At 48.1% G+C, this 17,544-nt stretch overlaps 1 protein-coding gene across 2 annotated transcripts in view; it reads right to left on the bottom strand.

The window, feature by feature from the left end:
- MXD4 (MAX dimerization protein 4) overlaps nt 1-17,109 on the bottom strand; it is a 232,712-nt gene extending 215,603 nt beyond the window's left edge. Inside the window, exons 1-2 of one of the 2 annotated variants that reach the window (XM_069203732.1) lie at nt 16,762-17,109; nt 15,169-15,268 (exon numbers count right to left, since the gene is read on the bottom strand). In XM_069203732.1, the coding sequence (XP_069059833.1) occupies nt 15,169-15,268; nt 16,762-16,825 (164 nt within the window). In that variant the 5' untranslated portion in view covers nt 16,826-17,109. The remainder of the gene's footprint in view (nt 1-15,168; nt 15,269-16,761) is intronic. The other variant, XM_069203722.1, reaches the window with a different exon arrangement.
- Nucleotides 17,110-17,544: the final 435 nt, after the last annotated feature.

Below are 17,544 nucleotides of genomic sequence, written 5' to 3'. Positions count from 1 at the left end.
ATTGTTGCATTTACCATTTACATTCATTTGAGTTCACTTATGCCATTTTATGTTTTTCCTAGTCATACTTAGGCTTATGAAACATATTTCAACCAAAAGGCAACCATCAGGCAGAGACATAAAATTACAACAGTTATCAAAATTATAGTTGGTTAAGCAAATTGTTCTGTCTCCTATTAGGATCTTACAAGGATTCTCATAGACCAAACCTTCTCTATCCAGAGTTTTTCACAGTTGGTAACCAACACCAAAATGTTTGCATACTGCAGTAATGCGTCCATCACTTATCGTTAATGACATTACTCCTAGTCCTACTCCCTTGCCTTCCTTAGTAAGCAATAAGAGGCCCCTTTGCCTCACCTATACCCCTCACCTCTCTTTTTAAAAGGTCCCTCCGCCCACTCCTGTACAGAAACAAGCCAAAGGCACCTCAGTTGTCCTGTGCCAGGAGGGAGCGAGGGAACTGTAAGGAAAGCGAGGGAGTAGGACTATGAGTAATGCCTTTAACGATAAGTAATGGATGCATTACCTCCTGTCCCTCCCTCGCCTTCCTTAGTAACCAACGAGACATAGCAAGAAAAACAGGAGACATACAACTGAATTCAAATGCATAAAAAACACATTTATTACAACCAGTCCAGACACAGAAAACCCCCATTCCATCATAGAAGACAATACCCTGTGCTCCAAAACAGACTCCAAACACCCCAATTCAGCAATACGGTAGTGGCGAACAAAAGTGGATGGAGAAGTCCAAGTAGCGGCCCTACAAATCTCCACCGCCGAAGTGCCCTGCAGCTCAGCCATGATAGCAGCCATACCCGAGTGGAACGACCCTGAATCACAGAAGGAGGCACCACCCCTTTCAAATCATAGGCCAACAGCACCATCGACCGTATCCAGCTACTCAGGGAAGCAGTAGAAGGTTTCTCCGCTTTCCGTGCAGGACCAAAATTTACAAACAAAGAATCCCTTTCTCGAAACGCAGCAACCACCTTCAAATAACACAACAAGGCCCGCTGCACATCCAAAGCATGTAATCTGACCTCCTCCTCCGAGGAAGGGTCTGGACAAAAGGGAGGGAGAATCACCTCCTGTCTGCCATGAAAAGCCGAATTCACCTTAAGCACAAAAGAGGGAACCGGAACCAGCACAACCCGATCATGAAAACTTTTGTAAAAAAGGAAAAGAGCAGGATGACGTACCTACCTCCCCCAAATGTCTGGCCAAAGTAATAGCCACCAAAAAACACGTCTTTAAAGTCAAATGTTTCAAATCAATGCCCCCCAAAGGTTTGAAAGGGGGGTCCAGCAACACATCCAACACCAACTGGAGATTCCTGTCAGGAAAAGAACGTACAGGTCTCAGAAACAAATTCACCAGACCCTGAAAAATGTGGGCATCAAATGACCATCATCCTCCAAATTCCGCCAAGGACCTCTAAAAGCTTGGATCGACGCCCACTGGACTCGCAACATAGCCACCGACAACCCCATTTGCGCCCCATCCTGCAAAAACTGCATGATCACAAACAGAGAAGCCACCATAGGATCAATTTGCTGCGTAAACACCAAGAGGAAAAAAACATCCACTGACGTCCATAGGCTCTGCAATGATCCCCGGGAGAGGCAAAGAAACACCAGAGGAGAAGAAGAACCCACTCCGTATCGGAGGCCAACCGCTGAAGCAGAGGAAACCAATTCATGAGGCCAACGGAAGTGATCAAAATCACCTGAGCCCCCACCTGCCAGACTCGGACAAGAAAGGATCTGATCAACTGAAAAGGGGAAAACGCATAAAGAAGACCCTGCGGCCATGGACAAGTCAGACCGTCCAATGCCCATGCCTGAGGACACTGAAACTGGAAGCAGAACTTCCCCACCTTCACATTTCCCGGGGAAGCAAACAAGTCCACAACCGGACGACCCCATCTCCGCACCAGACAACAGAACAGAGACAACCGGAGGGAGAAATCCCTGGAGGAAGGAATGACCCTGCTCAATCGATCCGCCAGAACATTGTCCGCCCCTGAATGTATGTGGCCTGAAGAGACAGAACTGAATAATGAGCCCATAAAAAAATGGCCCGAGCAACCAGATTCAGCGAGCGGGACCTGGCACCCCCCCGCTTGTTGATATAAGACTTGGCCACCAAGTTGTCCGTCTGGACTAACACAGCCGCCCCTCGCAAGATCCCTTGAAGATGCACCAGAGCTAGCCAGACCGCAGTCAACTCCCTCCAAATCTACAACCACTCTGAGTCTCTCAGAGACCAAAACCCCCTGAACCTGTTCTGACCCCAGCCAAGCCCCCCACCCCCAGAGGCAGACATCGGTCGTCAGCACCACAGGCACCGGAGGAGACAAAAGAACCTCTATTTGGAGAGAAGCCGGCACCCTCCACCAACCCAACTCCCGGCGAATGTAATCCGACACAAGAATGTGGGCCAGAAGATTGCAAGGATCCAGAGACCAAAGGGAGAGCAACCAATTGACCAGACAAAGTAGATGAAACCTGACCCAAGGAACAAAGAATATCACTGAAGCCAAGTAAGCCTGCAGCCGCAACCACTGAAGCGCCCGGGGAGCCATCTGATACAGCACAGCGTTCACCTGATCCTGAAGGCCCCGCCACCTCCTCTCCGATGCAGTTACAAACCCTCGCAGAGTTAGAAATCGAGCTCCGATAAAAACCAGGTCCTGGGAAGGCACCAAATCTGATTTCCCCCAACTGATCAAGAAATCGTGACCCTGGAGGGCCCTCAAGACCCGTTCCACATGAATCCTCATAAGATCGGCGTCTGGAGCCTGTATCAAAAGATTGTCCAGGAAAGGATGCACAAACACCCCTTCTGCATGCAGAAGAGCCACGAGAGGAGCCAGTACTTTTGTGAACACCCTGGGAGAGGACTTTAGGCCAAAGGGAAGAACACAGAACTGAAAATGGTCCGGGCCGATTGCAAAACGCAGAAACCTTTCGAGAGGTAACTGCGACAGGCAAGTGGAGGTAAGCATCCTGAAGCTCCAGAGAGCCCATAAATTCCCCTGGAGCAATCAGAGGAAGAATATTCTGAATGGTCAACATCCGGAAGAGCACAGTCTTGATCCAAGAATTCACCCATTTGAAATTCAAGACAGGACGAAACCCCCCAGTTATTTTCGGAACAAGGAACAGAACAGAATAAGCCCCCTTTCCCTGTTCCTCCACCAGCACCCTGCAAATGACTCCTCTGAACAGCAAATCTCAGACTCCCTCTACCAAAGCCTCCCGTCTGTCTTCTTCCACGGGCAAAGGAGTCGGCCGAACCCCAGTGTCCGGAGGAACAAGATCGAACTCTATGGAGTATCCATTCTCCACAATGTTCAGGACCCAATGATCGGGGACATCCCTTCGCCATTCGGACAGGAAATGCCACAGTCTTCCTCCCATCAGCCACTCTCCAGAACCTTGATTGTCAGGAGCTCTTCTTAGGAGCACCCTTTGTCAAGGGAACTGACCTCTTTGGAGAAAACCTAGGCTGAAACCTACGCTTCCTGGAAGAAGAGGGCCAAGGAACAAACCTGGGAGAGGACCTAGAATGCGACTTACACCCCTTGCCCGATGCAGAACTCCCCTTATAAGGCAATGCATGCTTGCGGTCCTTAAAGGTTTTAGAAATCATGGCAGGCTATTGATCACCAAACAGAGCCTAGCCCTGAAAAGAAAGTCTCAGGAGAGCCGCCTTCTCCCCAGGATCAGCCTTCCATTGCCGCAACCACAGAAATCTGCAGGCTCTAATCATGGCCCCAGAAGCCATAGCCGAGGAGCGGATAATATCAGAAGCAATATCTGCTAACAAACAGGCCTGTTGTTCCATAACAACAGTAATTCAGAACATTCCAACCCATCCTGCACTGCCAGAGCAAGTCTGTCAAAGTCCTGAACCAAGGACTGCGCAGAATAAGCAGAACAAATACCAGTCCGAAGAGTCAAATTCCCTGCAGCAAAAGCCTGTTTCATACCAGAGTCAACCTTCTGGTCAGTGGCATCAGAAAGAGTACAGTCTTCAGGATTAACAGCGGTTTTACCAATCAAAGTAGCCAGCATGGAATCCAAATGCACAAGAGGCAGAGAATCCTCCCCTTCCAGCAAATACAATTTCTGGAGAAAACGCGGAACCTGGGCTTTGTCAACCTCCTTCCACTCCCGGAAAACCATGTCCTTTACTGGCCCCTGGAGAGGCATAGCAAACCGCGAAGGGGTAACATATTTGAGGAAATAAGGTAGAATCCTCCCCTGCAGGCTGAAAAGCAGGAAATCCCAGACTGTCACATACATGAGCCAGAATGCACCAAATCTCTTCACGAGACACATATATGCCTCCAGAAGAGGAAGAAGGAACATCCTCCTCCGATGAAGATGAGCCATCAGCTTCCACGGAGTTAGGAGCAGCAGAGGAACGACCTGACCGGACAGCCCCAGCCTGGAGAGCTCTTGAAACAGCCACCTCAATCATATCTTGAACCTCCTCTCGAGACAGAAGAGGAGCAGTCCTGGCAACATCACTCCTGACCACTCTAGCAGACTGTAATGGAACAGGAAACCCCCCCTCCTCAGATGAGGAAGAGGATGAAATAACACGTCATCGTTTAACACCCTTCTGCCCCGACATGTTGGAACACAAGAAATGCCCAAATCCACCCTCAGCGCTTTAAAAAGGGCAAAAACACCATCTCTGAACACCAATCAGAAATGCATCAGAAATCGGCCCCCAATCAGGAAAAAACACAAAAAATATTTTAAAATACGTGGGACAAAAAGCCCGCCTTACTGCACAGAAAGTGATAAACCATGCAGCCGGGCGCCCGTCCTGCTCCGCTATACTGCGACCCGGAAGCACAGCCCCAGCCACAACAGAGCCGGCTGACCACGTCAGACAATGGACGCTGCAGCAACACGGACTGAGGTAGCCATGCACACCTCTCATCGCCGTCGCTCAGCCAGCAAACTCGGCACCATAGGCTCCGCAACCGGTATCAAGGAAAAGGACAAAGCACCCCCCTGCCACGCCAACGAGGAGAGAAAGGTAAGTCCAACGGTGTAGTCAAAAAGAAACAGGAATGGGCGGGGGGGCCTTTTAAAAATAGATGGGAGGGGTGTAGGTGTGGCAAAGGAGCCTCTTATTGGTTACTAAAGAAGGCGAGGGAGGGATGGGAGGTAATGTGTGAGATTCTGTGTACCAAAATCCTTTTCTACAGGCTTTCGCACAGAGTAATAACAATCCACCCTTTAATAAATTGATGTTCACAGATACATTTCAGAATAATTATTTTAGGTCGCCTACTGCCTTTACCATAAAATTTCATAAAACACAGATCAGGCCCATAGCCATGATTATTGGCCTGCCACTAGCCCACTTAGTCCTGCTATACTGAGTATAAGCTGTGCCACAAGTCAGAAAGTGCAGTGCAAACACACTTTACAGAGGAAGCACATAACTTCATCCAAATCAAATTCTGTACTGAGGAGAATCAATATGCGGATGGAGCCGCTCTCAACAGTACTACTGTAGGCTTTTTTTTAAAAGTAAGCAACCGCTGTACTGTCAACCAAAACTAAAATGTAGATTCTGAAAAGTAGATTCAGCAAATGCTGGAGCAGATGTCTTCTTATGTTCATCCTTAATGTGTGGCTACAGTATTAATTACAAAAGCCATAATGCACCATATTGCCCTGAAAGGTATTGAGTTCATCAAAGCTGTTGATCTTAGGGAAACGATAATATCAGATACCCCAACATACAATGTTTAATGCTGGCCACATCAATTTATCTCAGTATGGTTCAGTGCCTCAATGCCATTATCAACCAAAGTTTCAATTGACATGGAAGATAATGTGGACGGGAAGAAAGCAGGCTATGTACACTGGGCATGGGCAGTTCAAAGTTCACATATAAAGGGTAGATTTTAGTTTGCTCCACTGCTTAGGAGACCTATATCTAATGTGGATTAACTGAAGCTCACATTATTGGCATTGAACATGAATTTACACTTTGGGTTCTGCACACTGCAGGGTTAGCTGGAAGAGTTGCTGCTGGTGACTCATCTTAAATAGTCCTTTTTAATCAGAAGCTTCCTAAAGAGTGCCTGAGGAATTGAGAAAAATGGTAATCCACTGCAGAGGGAGTTGCAATTGTCTATTTGGAACGGACTAGGGCTCCAACTACAGAGATCTGGTCTCCATTAAGATACAGGGATGGCATTTAAGCAATTTTAGGTATTGGAAAATGGACATGCCTGCTATTCCGTATGACATACTAGACTGAAGTTTGCTTCTCAAAAGGCACTGTGGTTTTTGTGCTTGGTTTTGATTGCTGCAGGTGTCAACAAAGAAAGAAATGGTGGGATATAAACTGAGCTGCTATTTTGTAAAATGTGGGTGGTGTGTCCTAGAACCAGAATTTCTGTCTCGGATCCTTTCTAGGATTCAGGATTTAATGGCTTTCTCGCCATATTAGAAGTTACTAAAATGCTTCTCTTAACCTATGGCTTGCAGGTTATATGTCCATCGTTGGCACATGAGTGGAAAAGAAAGTTTTAAATCATAGACAATCCATGAGTGGTTTATGTTATGTTGAGGAGCAAGAGTGGAAAGGGAAAACCTTGGGATCTGCTTTGACACAGGGAATGGGGTAAGGGTGCCTCTTTCCTTCTGAGGACTGACCAGTCCCACCGTCACTACGGAGAGGCCAGTCACTCCTGAAGAGGGCCAGAGAGGCTTGGTGCAGACAACAAAGTTTTAGATGTGATTTGCAATGCTGCATGGGAAGTGAACGTGTCTTCTGTGCCCAGGAGCCCTGAGTGGCTCACAAAACACAAACGGGCCAGTGCCAGAACAACAACCTACACTTTTTATTTTCTTATTTAAAGTCATTTTTATTGATTTTCCAAAAAGACAGCACCACGTAGAATACAGTTTCTGTCTTGTAAGCATAGAAACCCCGTGTTCTATACATTCCAATACCCATAGGTTGTCATACAGAAATAGCACAATAACAGAGATAGATAACTATAACGGAGAACAACCTGCCTCACCCACTTCCCCGACAACTTGTGCATCTATGTTGCCCATCGTGTATGTGAATAATCATTTAAGAGGCGTGTGTTTTAGGGGGCAAGGGATAACTACAATCGTCAGTAAGACATATATAAAGTAACTCACAAAGAAAGTCAATCAGTGGCTTTCGGGCTAGCAGGGAGATTTTCCAACTGTTGGTTAAGATCATGTATCATGGCCACCCATGCCCAAAGGTTATTGTCTATTTTATTATCTGTACGCACTCGTTTCATGCGGAGTTCCTCCGCTACAACCCATTCATTCACATCTCTGAGTCGTGAGGTATGTTCAGGGGGCTCTAAGAGAGCCAGGGAATGGCTAAACGACCTTCGCTAATGTGAAGCAGAGGAGGATAAAATTTCCTGCTGAGCACTTTTTTTGCCGGGGCAGGTTTAAGGCCCAATATAACCTGTTGTATATTTAACTGGAGGTGCCATCCCGAGGCCCTATTAACGTCACTCAATACGCGCTCCCAGTAAGGGAGCAGTGCTGCGCAATCATATGTAGGAAAGTAGCCCGAGGAACAGGACATCCAGGGCAGGCTTCAGGGCGCGTGTTAAACATTGCTGTAACTTCAGTGGAGCAAGATATGTTTGATATAAAAAATGGTATTGCATTAACTTGAAACGAGCATTGGAACTAGCCAATCGCACTCCAGTGTGAATATTTTCCCAATCTTTCTCGGACAGTGGCTCTGGAACCCCCACCTCCCAGTGGGCTTGAACCCGCAGTGGTGCGCGGTCAGATTGTCACGCAACACACCATACACACGAGACGCCAGACGTCGCCCTCCTGCCACGAGTAGGAGTGTGGAGAGCATGGCGAATTACCGGGGGCGATCCGAAATGTGGGCCAAAGCTCCCTTGCCGTCGTGGAAATGTTACTGTATTGTAAAAACTGGCCTTGCCCTATGCGAAAGGTGCCAAACGCCTCTGCCATCGGAATGAAGTGTCCCCTAGGGTAGATCCTCTACAGCAGCGCAACCTCCCTCCCTCCAACGGCGAACGGACGTGGGTTCCGCAATTTTGCAAAATGATTGTAGGGACCTTATAGGCATATGGATCCCGACGGATAACCCTGGTGACAACACCCTCCCATATACTAGCTACTTGTCGAATCAGATAGGGAATACCTGGGGGGGGGGGGTGTAGATACCCTCATCAGAAGGGGCGGAAGTTCCCCCTCCACGATGGAACCCTCCAACAGGTCCCTCTCCCAGGAATCATCCGACGAGAGCCAATGTAAGGCATGTTGTAAATGCACAGCCTTATAGTATAGTTAAATATTCGAGACTTCCAGCCCCCCTTTCCCCTAAGTGCGCTGCAAGGTGAAGAGCAGGACCTTTTTCCGCCTGTCCGCCCACAGCAAGTCGACAATAAAACTGTTAATTTTCCAGAAGTATTCCTTTGGGATCACATTGAACGAGCCTTGTAGGGTAAAAAGGCAGCGAGGGTATATGATCATTTACGTTATAGCAATCTCATGCCAGAATGTTACAGAGGCCTGGAGACTCGAAATCACTCTCCCTAAATTAAGGTGATGACGAGATTGTGCCGTGGGTGTCAGACGGACTCCCAGATAGCGCGCATCCGTGGTTTCCCATGGTATCAACTGTGGGAGGGTCTCGCGGGCTTGGCCAGACAAGGAGCCCAGAGGAAACAGTTTAGATTTGGAGGGGTGAACTATCAAGGCTGAGACTTTCTCAAAATCCTGCAGCGCAGACATAGGATGGGGCCATATGAGGCCCTTTTTTTACTTTCATACTATGCCTTTTATCTTAAATCTGCCAGGGTATCTGTGCTGCTGGTAATAAGGGATGGCAGTGAAAATGTAATAGGCATCCGTCTATGTACAGGATGATGGACACAAATCCAGCTTCATGTTAGCTCCTTACTAGAAACCATGCAGGTATCACCCTCTCTTTACAACGTACAAAGAATGTGGACTTCCTTGTGCACCCAGCTATTTTCAGGCAACAATAAAAAGTCAAGACAACTCCTGTGATTAATGTTCCTACAGGTGAGAGATCTAATTTGGTCTAGTGGCAGTTCTGACTCCTGATAAAGTAGTGCAGATGGTTAATGTGCCTGCTGAAAAGAATGTGTACAATGTGTATCACAGAAGTGACTGTGTGAACTATGAGGAGCACTATAAAACAAGCATTTGCACTGCATTGATTCTCCCGTTTGCTCGAGTTAGAGCTATTAGCGTTATAAATTCCTAACTGGTCTTTTCTTGCCACAAAAATTTTAAATGAAAAGTAAAACAGCTGACATGAGCGAGCCGATTCAAAGCACCATGGCAGCCATGAGTGTGAGCCCGGAGTGACACAACATGAAAAATAAGTTTGCTTGCAGTCAAACGTATCGGCAAATATACAATTATCCATGTAACAGGGTCGATGGCCAATGCGTTAACAAAACTGCCCCAAGGAGGGCCAAACAAAGCATTTAATATGATAGCAAAGGAGTTTTGAAAGGCAAGCCAATGAACGAATGATAGTGATGGGCAAGCGGTGGGCATGGTTAAAAGCCCACAGATAGATTGATTACAACAGGCCAGAGCGCTTGCATGCTCAACTTTAAAATTAAGTGTATGTCAGAGAAAAGCTGTGAAGAGATAAGGTGCACTGTTGAAGAGTGGTAGAACTCATGGGGAAGAAAGCCATGTGGGGGCCAAAACAGACTGTCACACCAGATGCCACCAGCATGAAAGCCAGCCCTGAGTTCGAGAGAGACTGAAAGTCGTTCAAAATGGCCTGAGAAGAATAACCTGCATACTTGTTAGCACACAATGCAAAATGGAAACCCGCATAGCTGCTTTTAAAATCAATTTCAATTTTGTGTTCTACAGCATAAGGTAAAGAAGATTTCTCAGAGGCCAAAAATGAGTTTGATGCCATACTGTGTTAACTTTCGGGATCTGAGGGAAAGCTATATCAAAATGCTCCAAGGAAAAAAAAAGTCGGAAACCAGGACTCATCAATTCCTTCCACTGCTTTAAAACCATTGATTTCACAACACTATGGATTGGCAAAGCAACCACGTGTGGAGCTCGTACTGAGATAAAAACTCCTCCTCACCCTATTGAGGTTTAGCCTGTAATTCAAGGATTTCTCAAGTGGGCTGTCAACAATTCTTACTGACCCCCTCAGATATAATATCCTTCACAACATTCCTCAGAGTCCACATCAGTATATTTATCTTGCGACTCAGCTAAGGCTGAATTCACCGCATCCTTCATCAAGGCTTCCAATTCCTCTCTAGAAATGCATGACAGTTCCTCCTCTTCAGAACCCTAAGCAGGATCCAGGCTGTTCTTCTGAGAACACTTCTTAAACTCTATAACGACCTGCATTAATCTATTAGCCTGTGAACTCGGTACGTCCCCCTGCTACTGCCAGGTGACACTTTGTAAAGGGCCAGCAATTACATCGATGGAAATTACAAGGAGTCAGGATGGCCACCCCTTTCCCTTGAACATAACTTCAGAGCTCTCTAGCCGGAGCATAGCTGCTATGAAGTAAACTTGAGTTTTTTATTAAGCAAGTGCCCTCTCTTGAGTGCCAAACTCAAAATAAGACTGGGGATTACGATAAGTAATGAATCAATTTTTGAGTATTCACAGATACCCATTGGATCGACTGCACCTTGAAAGAGCCGAAGTAAATTAATTTCCAAAGTGTGAAAAAATTTGGAAAAAACTCCAAATAATGGATGAGCATATAGGGAGAAGAGAGATTTTGCTCGTAAAATATATTTTCCTCCACGGAGCAAAAAGAAACAGAAGTTAACAAGTGCTTGTGTACCTCCTCGGCCGAGTTTTTGCATAAGCAAATGCTGACATGTACACCAGCTGATGCAAAGATGGAACTCATAAAGGTTTTTCAGGAGTACGCCATGAAACCTGCAATTGTCGCTGAACCCTTGGATGACCTCTGGAAACTTTTTCTGACCAATTCTTAAGTCCTCAAAGATTGTGCTTTGTTTTTCATCGTCTAGCATTACTTAATTAGCTATTCACTCGTCCAATCTTGCTTCACTCTGGGTTTGTTCCCCCTCTGAAGTCTGCCACTGCATGATAATGTAATGCGCAGGGCACCAAATCATAACCTACTAGACAGCACGTGCTGTTGCAAAGCATATTTTTACCTTACAGTGAATTTACTGCCTAATGCCTACCATAGTTTGGCCTTATTGTCACTCGTGTGCTTGCTACTTATTCCTTAGCGCAGGTTCGCATTCATGCCTCCACAGACACTTTTTAAGCCCAAATTCCTGAAAAAATATACTTAACACAAACCTCGCCTCTCCCTCCGTACAGCTTTGGCTTACCAGGAAACAGACTGTAATATGCCAAGCTTCATAATCATTTGAATTAAGTACCTGAGGCGGGAGACAGGGATGTAATAATTGGAACAGGTAAGTCTGGACTCAAGAGTAATGACATTACCAGTAAGTAATCTATGCATTCCTTCCTTTTCTTGTGATCTCCCCTCGGGTGGAGCATGTACACATTACTGTGTCCTTACACTGCTCACCTAGGCGTTACTTACTTCTTCTTGTTTTAGCACTCCACACAAGAGCCTGTGTTTTTCAGCTGATTCCCTTGTGTACTTTCCCTCTCAATGTGCTTGTACTGTTCATTTGCTTCTCTCCAAACCCTTCCATGGTGCACTTGTCCTTCTGCGATTCCATAATTGCTTTTTCACCTAAGTTCTTTTACCCCCCGCCCTCCAACTCCACGGTGCGCTCTCGCCCATTTGCTTCTCCCTCTCCACCTGCTGGCCCTCCACACTATCTACGCTACTCTGCTCCCCTGACCCACATTTTGTTTCCCCATCCACTTTAAATAAAATGCTATCATACATGTTTTGTGTGTTACTTATCCAACTCAGACTGCTAACAAGAAAGAAAAAAACACGTCTGCATCATTTTGTAGCCGTCTGCTACAAAACGATGCATGCGGGCGCCTCAAAGGTTTTTTTATTTTAGGAATTAGCCCTGCTGCGCAGCATGTGGAATGCAGCAAGGCTAAAAAGCAATGGCAAAGTTAAATTCCCAAAACGAGACCTACTGGCTTTGCCAATGCTTGTTTCCCTTCCTTATTACAGCTGGCTCCTAATATTTACGGCCTGCAATGTTTAAGCTCTGTGTTCAAACTGTGATACTTTACTGGCCATCCTCAGTTTACACGCTCCTGAACTCTGCAGACACATCACAGAAAGCTATTTGCATTTGTTTTGACAACGCTTCCCCTCGCCTGCAGGACGGGTCCTTGGGTAATGCAGCAGTGCTATGTTTTTTGGATCTGTCCGTCTGTTTACAAACCTGGCACGTTATAGTACAATACACACAACAGCGCTTGACGACAGCAGACAAAGGTTATCTGTGTACACCGCTGGGGCAACGAGTGCTGCCTGCGAACTTGGGAAGAACGGCTGTGCCGCTCCCCTTCCTGGTGTTTTTGCAATGCTGATTGTAAGATCCGGCAGGGGATCCCGAGTCTCAGACCTGTGCACCAACACACTGCACTATGCAAATCAGGTGCTGTAATATGCCCCATACCGTGGCACTGAGTTAACCCAGCAGAACACCACCCCAGGCGGCAAGACATTCGCAGGCATTGAGCCCACGCAGTCCGATCGTATGGCGGGGGAGCAGTCAGGTGGCACAACCCAGCTGCCCAACTCATGCGCGATGGCCTGGAGGATGTATGAACCACGCTGAGGCAGAGAATGAACTGCCACTGCCCGATCTGCCCTGGACACGGGCAGCCGGAAGGCAGCGGGAGACATGCTGCAAGCCAGACTGCGGGCGATCGTGGAAAAATGACAGGGTGACGCAAAGTATGCGCGGCCTTAGCACCACCCTGCCGAAAGCAAGCAGCAAGCAGGAGGAAAAGAAGGACAGGCCTGGCCGCTTGCTCTCCGTACTGAGCCACTGAGCTCCTCACTCGTCTCGACTCGGCTCCAGGACTTCTGAAGTCCTGGTGCCAGGCACTCAGGGCCAGCCGTGGGGAGGGGGGCCACCAGGCACGTGAGGCCACACTGGAAGCTGACCTGGGGAGTGGGCGCTGATCTAAGCGTCAAAATAACTTGTGATTAATGTTCCTGCTAGAGATCAGAGTTTTTCCTAGTGGCTGTTTTTTTTTTACTCGCCATAAAGTAGAGAAGCAGGTTAGTACGCCTGCTTGAAAGAATGTGTACCATACATAGCATTGAACAGTACTGCATGTGGGCAGCTGAGTGGATTACTGCTTTTGTCAGAGAGATCCTTTTGTTTCCGCAGTGAATGAGATACAATCCTAATGTAAAACAGTGAATGTTGCGAACAGTCATCAAACAGCTTCATGCAAACTGCATAAAACAAGTTAGGACGTTATGTGTTTTTCCCAGTTACATTCATATTAGTAAACCAGCATTTACCAGGGCTTTGAAACAAATGGAATGTATGTGAGAGATTAGTTATGGCGAGATGGGGGGCACTTTTGCCCGGTGGTAGTGTGAGAATCCGAAGAAGAGGTCATGGAGGGGGGTGCCAAAAATAATAGTCGCACTGGGCGGCACCAGCGCTAAAGCCAGCCGTGCATGCACAAACTTACAGTTAACCTTTCCCAATACATCCCAAATCCATAAGAGCAAAGAGTGCAACTGGGCCACGTTCACCCTGGAACAATGGAGCATGGCATTGTTACATTTTTCTTGCCCCCCACCCCCATTCTGTACTTGCGCTCCCTTGTGCACTGACTGGCACTGCTATACATACTTCCGGTGTTGTTACGCAGAGCACGCTGAAGCCCTGTGTGTGGATAACAATTGTACTACTTCAAAAACTGAAAAAGTGAAATACAATAAACTCAGGTAAACTGGGGGCGCTGTAACGCCGACCTCATCAATTTTAATAGAAAGGGATTACTTGGAGGGCTTCCCTTAATCTAAAGGGGAGGGGCTGAACATATATTGCTATGATGCTAGCAGCTTCCTTGTTTTTCTCAGAACTAACTTTCATGAGCTGTCCCACGCCGTGTGTTTTTCTCTGTACCTCCAGCTCGACCAGAAATGGATATACCGCAGGCGAGCAAGACACTAGGAGCTGCCCCCTTTCTGAGGCCGTGACCCCGGCCGAAGCACAGATCAGGTCCCCGGTGTCTGGCTGTGCTATTTTTAAAGGCAGCCGGCAGGGTGCATCTCACCGCACAAGGTTACCCAGGGGAGGGCGCACAGCAGAAGCAACACCGTGCGCTGAGCGAGCGCTGCAGCAACTTTGTACCAAGCGACAGAAAATAACCGGGGGCTGAGGAGGCAAAACCGAGGCTGGGTCCGATGACAGCACAAAGGCCGCTGCAGGGAGAGAGGCAAGCGGGAGGGAGTAAAGGCGGGGGAAGGGAGGGCTGCAAGGAGGTAGGGCGGGGAGTGGGCGCTGTACGCGTGGCAGTGTTTATATGAGATCAAAACAGAGCCAAGCCCATCGGCGGCCGAGGAAGATGGCGACTGAGGGCGAGGGGTTCCCTCCCGATGCCCCCTGCCGCTGGGGCTGACTGACCTCTGAGGGGCTGACTGACACACATCTACTTTAACCTTCCTCCAAAGCACACTGTCAACTGATGACCCCCAACACGTACACACGTGTTAACACTCATCTGGCTCCCAAATCTTGACAGCCACCAAACACTCTCCATTTTCCATAGTCGCCAAGTGGCTCCAAGTTATGCGTGACACCACCGGCCAGTCTTGGCTATTCTGTCAACTTGTCCATCGTGGGGCACGTAGTTGTGCGTTTAAACGTCGGAGGGTGAGGACCGGAAATCCAAGCATACGAAGTGTTACGGGTTAAAAGCCAGGATCTGCTGAAGGTGTCACGCATGTCGTGCAACTGTTTGGCAGCGATGTAGACAGACCAAGTGTAACTCGAATGCATATCGGTGGAAATATCAGAAAATCTCACGTTGTCCTTGCTAAAGCTTGCTGATCTGAGCTTTGAAATGCTACTAAACAGTTTACAATGGTACGCAATAACCAAACCAGTCACATTTAGTTCTTTCATCCTAACCAAAAAATCGATCAAGTTTTTACCTGTTGTTGGGGGACCTTCTGCCCATCGCAGACGCTTTGTTTTTCTTCCCAGAGTAATCGTTCTCAAAGGGCAGAACTGAAGCATAGCCATGTTCTGCTTCTAGAGGAAGGAGCAGAGAACAACCATCACCAACCACAGATTTATGGAGTTTTGTCCTACTCTCCGATGCATTTTTCGCGCCTCGCCATGTGACACTTCACTGCCCTGGAGCATTTCTGTCTGGTTTGTAATCAGCAAGAGGCCGAGGGGGCCTTTGGGACAGAACGAGGGGCATCTGATTATACACTTTTCCTGGCCGAGATGCCACCGAGTGCTGCTGGTGCACACGTCTAGAATGACGCCATTGGCGAGGCCAGAGCTTGCGTGCAAACTATAACAGTAAATACACCAAGATTAAAAAAAAGCATGTTTATCACGCCTCGCAGATGTTCCCTGGTTTCCCTCCCACGCAAGCAGACTGCGTAGATCTTTATTTCTAGGCTGCAGCAACGTTTCTTACAAAATCGCACAAATACATGATAAAGCATGATTGTTTAAATATCAACACGCGTAATAGCGCTTGGTAGAGCAATTAACCCCTAACGGGATACCACTTTTTTTCCACAAAGGTTGTTCTTCACCCCTCCCCCGTGGGGTGGGGTGCTGCACTGTACAGCGAGTCAGCGGGCACGAGCATAACCTGCGATAAAGGTCACGTGCACACTGTATTTCTGCAACCATGACGTACGGTCTACTGCATGCGCAGGTAATAATGTGTATTCTTTATTTTGTATTGTCCTGTGGAGACAGAGTGAAGCAGACCACCTAAGAGCCACGTTTGAATAAGTTTATGAAAAGGAGGCAGGTGGTTTGGGACTTGATCAAGTACAGGGGTTCTCAAATGAGAGGCCTCCCAAGAAAACATGCCTATGTCTGGCAACACTAGACTGCAAGAGCGAGATTATAACATGCAAATTGAAGTCATCGCGCTGCCAAAAAGGCATACCAATGTGTTGAAGAAGGCTGTAGGTAGCACCAAAACTAATCAAGGGGGGTCCCTCTCCAGGGTGACGTGTACCCACCACACTTGGACATAAAGAGACCCGTGACATGTTGTGCTATCTGTAAGTGACCAAAGGGAAACGCTTGACGAGGCTGAGCTGCAGCCCTTGAGAAGTAAACACAGGCTCCCGCTGCAGGCAGTGCCCAGGATACGCAGCCTGTCACACCCCGGGGGGCCTAGTGCTGCGCCCCCTGCAACAGACGAAAGGAAAGTGGGCAGGGGTGAGATGAAGGGACAGAGAGCGGGGGTAGGTTCTCCAACTGTGTATCAGGGCAGAGAAACACATTAAGGGGAGCTCAGAGGTAAGTAGCAAAGTATGAACAAGAAAGGAACTGAACAGCCTGCCAGTCCAGGGTGGCACGGGGGGGGGGGGGTGCAGGTGGCACAAGAACAGGGTGCCAGTGGCAGAGTGCAAGCTGAAAATGGGTTAAAGGCCAGCAGGATGGTACTGCGGGTGGGAAGTTTAAAGAGCCAGGCCGCAGCCCCTGGACACGCAGTCGTTGGGCTCATTGGGAAGGTGTCGCCGCAGACCCCCTGCGGACAGGAATACCTCGGTCTCTCCTTTCCAGGTACTCCGCTGCTTCCAGGAGGACTAACAGGGAGTTCAACTCCATGCCTTTCACCAGGGAGGCCGTGGGGAACCGCCGCGTGAAGCACCAAATTGTAACGTGAACACAGGGTAGCGTGCCCGCGCCCCTCTAGGCGGCGAAGAGGCGGCTTCGTTCTGCACGGGTTCGGCGACGGCTGCTGCTGTGGGGACTTCCAAGTCCCCTCTATCAACGGCAGCATCAGGAACAGACAGGCACCCGAGACAGGCGCGGGCGACGGCCAATCGCAGGTCACGGATTGTCCGAGGGCGGGCCTAAGCGCACATATGGGCGTCCGTCCTACGCCCACTGTGACTCGGGACTGCGAGGGAGAATGTTGACAGATCGGGAGGCGCGCTCTCATTGGCCGCTCGCGATGGTAACGATGTAGAAGCACAAGCTTAGCAACAGCGCGTGACTCCACCTCTCCTTTTGCTGATTGGCTGCATTCGTGCATGTTAAACAGGCGGCGATTACCGATTGGTGGATTTAATGATTGTATAATTGCTCGCGTTTTTTTTCTATCTAAACTCGGTACTCGTAATCGAGGGTGAGCTGCTGTATTCCGTGAGGAGGGACGGACGTGTTGAACTCGAAGTTACCAAGAGGAAACGAGAAATGTGATATATAGTTACATAAACACGCATTCCCAGTTGGGGACGTTATACAAAGTTAAAATAGCCATGCCTGGTTGTACGACCATAAAAACAGTCACATCGTACTAGAGAGACGGGCACTGTTCTGGC

The sequence above is a fragment of the Pleurodeles waltl genome, chromosome 1_2 (assembly GCF_031143425.1).
Source record: "Pleurodeles waltl isolate 20211129_DDA chromosome 1_2, aPleWal1.hap1.20221129, whole genome shotgun sequence".
In the NCBI taxonomy this organism is placed as follows: Eukaryota; Metazoa; Chordata; class Amphibia; order Caudata; family Salamandridae; genus Pleurodeles; species Pleurodeles waltl.
Note: the sequence above shows the minus strand (reverse complement) of the source record. Positions and strands in the feature narration are given on the sequence as shown.